Below are 3798 nucleotides of genomic sequence, written 5' to 3'. Positions count from 1 at the left end.
GTCTGGACATCTAACGCCACCTAGTAATGAAGGGGAAAACTCACACTAAGCTGCACACAACTTTCTACTCTGTCTCATTCCTGTGCTATACAAATTTATGCAGGAGTAAACCACCGTCTGCATTCCTTTATCCCTTTCGCTGGTACACTCTGGAACAAAAAAGCTTCCTTTGTCTGTGTTTCCTCCTGCCTATGACTTGAACTCTTTCATGAGGGGAATATCAAGACACCTCTCCACCTGTAACTGACTCTCTCCAGACCACTCACTTCTATCTATTTTTACAAGAGCAATGCATAATGGGCTTTTTTTTCCCCTTGTGCTGCTTCATTTAATGGAAAAAGGAAAAAGAAAAAAAAAAGAGCTTCTCCCACCCTTGACCTCTGCCTTTTCCTGACCGAATCACAAAGACCAGAGCTGCCCGGCCACAACCTCTGCCTCCCCAGCTTCCCCAGACTTGCCATCGGTTGCTGCTGCTGCCGCGCCCCCAGCAGGAGGCTGACTTCACGGGGATTCCTGGCTGACGTCTTCCTCTGGGGCTTGTCTTCCGTCATCCTGCAACACAAAAGTTCACCTTCATCAACTGGTTAATATTTATTTCAGTGGCAATATTTGCCCAAGGTTTTTGATATGGGGTGATTTTCAATAATTTTAAATGTAGAAATTCAAATGTCACAAAACAGAACCTTGAGGACATTATTGTGGGGATAAATGCCTAACAGATAGGTAATAACCAATATCTATAACCATTGCAAAGTGGATCACCGGGATTTATCAAAAATTACCCCGTGTGCTGCCACTCCATGTTTTCTAATGTGAATACAAACCCATCAGAGCCTGACATGATAACCAATATCTATACCCTTGCAAAGCATATCAATAATTTATCAAAACTCATGTAATAACCAGCATTGGAACCAAGAAAGGACCTTGCATAAGTACTAATTTAGTTGTGCAACTATTAATTTTGCACTTGTGCACTGGCATGAGTGCAATATTACACAAGACTGAGCACTGCACAGCTGATACTCACTGAAAAACAACACTGCAAGTCATTGCACAGCGCCCCACCACTAAACTTAACAGATCTATTCAAATTTAACATCACCTGCTGGTGGGGCTTTGTCCCCGTCAACCCTTCCCTAGTGAAATATATCCAAATCTGACACAGCACCTCCTTAGGGGGGCATCACCTTTGTTCCCCCTTGACCCCTGGCGTGTGTCATGCACCGCCCACTCAACAGGAACAGCAGGCACCTATTTAACTGTTTCTGCAGGGAATAGTTATGTAAAAAGCTGAGCAGCAGTACAAGGCACCTCAATAAGGTGCCCAGCAGCCCCGCGGGGCAGCGGGTGTGATACTGGAGGAACACCAAAGGCCGGGGGGCGACTTGGCCATGCCGGTCACACACTCCATCATTACCTTCCCCTCGTGGGATCAGCTTCACCTAGGCTTAGGAATGCCCCGCTAGGCATTGTTCAGGCTGTCATGGTGGCGAGCGTCTGGCAGGAGGCTGTGGGTGTGTGGTGAGTCTGCCGCCCGAACGCATATTCCTTGAACCCAAGGTGAATCCATACAAGCCCGCCCTCCGGTCGCATGGCTCCTCCCACGATCGTATTGCCAACACCTTGACCAAAAAAAACCTATGCCAGTATGTGCTTATGCCCATTTATAATGCATACATGCATGCATATGTATTTCTATACAACTATGTCTCTGTCATACGATGTGCAAGTGTCATTTAATATGTAAAAACACTATATTTATATGCCCGAATGCAAGAGCATCACATGAGAACACTGTTAGCTTTGGCCAGTTTGACTGTAATTCCGTCTCACATAAACGAGATTACCTTTTAGCTGAAATACGCTAATACTGTATTTAAAATAAAGGAAAGCATGCATATGCAAATTTTGTATCATGTTAATTTATGTACGTTCACTTTACACCCTTGGTTCAAGATATATGCCCTTCAAAGGATATTGTAATTTATAACAACATCAGGTTTTAGTAGCCCAATAACTGGCGCCAGACTTCAGACATGGAGCCAGCAGTTGGGCCAGACAACTTTACATCGAAGTCCCATGTGGTGGATGAAGAAGGAGAAGTAATTGTGATCAGCGAAGACCGTGTGGTGGATGATACCTACCGTGTGGATGGCTTTGAGATCCACGATTTTGTGAAACAAAAGGACTGTGTAACATTTAGGACAAATGTTAAAAGTGAAGAGGACTTTGAACGCTGGAAAAATGCATTTTTCCTAAAGAATAATGTGTGCTTCAATTCATTCAAGATGTTCTCTGTAGGAAAAATGAAATTATTTCGCCAACAACTGATGTGTCACCATGGCAAAGAGACCCACGCGGGCATCAAGAAGACCTACACAGGGTAAGTTACTAATTTAATCAGTAAGTCCTACGCTATGCTTTGTTATGTTTTCTAGTGTTCTAGTTAACTCCCTCGAGATTAGTAACATAAAATATATTAGGGAACAGCAAAGGGTCATCAAGGCCCAACAAGGTTGTCCTGTGTCAGTCACAGAGTGACTTCGTCATTACACTAATGTAATACATGCATTAACACTACAAAAAATGTACAGTACAGCTCGCTAATGCAATATGAAAAGCCCGTGAACAGGGCTCAGTCCTTCACATAACTTATCTATCCATTTAGACATTTCACATTTAATACTACTCCCTGGTTCCTATCGCTCATCCTCTCACATATCCACTTAACTAATCCACCTCCTATCCCATGTAATCTCAGTTTGTGCACTAATCTCTTATGTGGTACTTTATCAAGAGCTTTGCTAAAATCTAAATGAGTAACATCTATGCTATTACCTCTAACTGTTTGGTAATATACTCTATGAACAGAAGTAAATTAGTAAGACAAGATCTACCTTATCTAAATCCATGCTAAATTACTCAAATCAATATATACTTATTCAAATTATATCAAATGCTATTCTTAATAATAATCTTCTCTAATATATACCTTACATAGGTACTACACAGGTCAAACAGACAGACCTATTATTACTAGCATGGTCCTTCCTACCTTTTTTTTTTAATTGGTGTAACATTAGCTAACTTCCAGTCCTAAGGTATCTCTGCAAATCTCAGTGATCTATAAAAATTAACCTAAGTGCCTCAGAAATAATATCTTCACCCTCCTTAAGTACTCTGGCATGTATCTCATATTATTGTGTTCTTCTTGCAAATTACTAATGCTTGTTGTCTTTTTTTCACTTCACAGTTGCAAGGTGTTCATGGATGCTACCATCCGGTTGGTTCATGCAAGATCTCCTGAAGATATAAGAAGTTTTCCATGCTTCATGAAGATTACTGGACAGCATAACCAATTAGATACAGATGATGTATTAAATCAGATGAGATTTTCTCCATGCACCAGAGAGATGTTTGAAAACTATTTCAGACAAGGTAAATGATAAAATGCATATTGATTTTTTCATGCATAAGCAATGGAATTTGAAATGATTTGTTGTTCCTGATGCATGTTAATGTTGCTGTAATGAGGTGAACATATATCAACTGTTTTAATTTTTACAAATAAGAAGAAATTGCATGAAGAAATTTTACATGCTGTGAAAGTATGCAATTGATTTTGTTATAATTTACATAACGTAAGTGTCAGGTACAATACACATAATTTTAATGAAGTCTATCTTTCAGGAATCTTTTACAGAATGGTGCAGTTATTGCATCTTCTCCCCTCTACCCAAGCAAAAAGTATAATTATATGGGTAATATGAGCTATAATCATAAGACATATAATAT

General features: G+C 40.2%; 1 protein-coding gene across 1 annotated transcript; it reads left to right on the top strand.

Moving 5' to 3' along the window:
• Window positions 1-1590: 1590 nt before the first annotated feature.
• On the top strand, window positions 1591-3377 carry LOC126990203 (uncharacterized; the record flags this gene model as incomplete). Its single annotated transcript, XM_050848750.1, has 2 exons — window positions 1591-2386; window positions 3257-3377. Coding segments are annotated over exons 1-2 (468 nt in total), but the record flags the coding sequence as incomplete, so codon positions are not given.
• Window positions 3378-3798: the final 421 nt, after the last annotated feature.

The sequence above is a fragment of the Eriocheir sinensis genome, unplaced genomic scaffold (assembly GCF_024679095.1).
Source record: "Eriocheir sinensis breed Jianghai 21 unplaced genomic scaffold, ASM2467909v1 Scaffold1492, whole genome shotgun sequence".
Classification (NCBI taxonomy): Eukaryota; Metazoa; Arthropoda; class Malacostraca; order Decapoda; family Varunidae; genus Eriocheir; species Eriocheir sinensis.
Note: the sequence above shows the minus strand (reverse complement) of the source record. Positions and strands in the feature narration are given on the sequence as shown.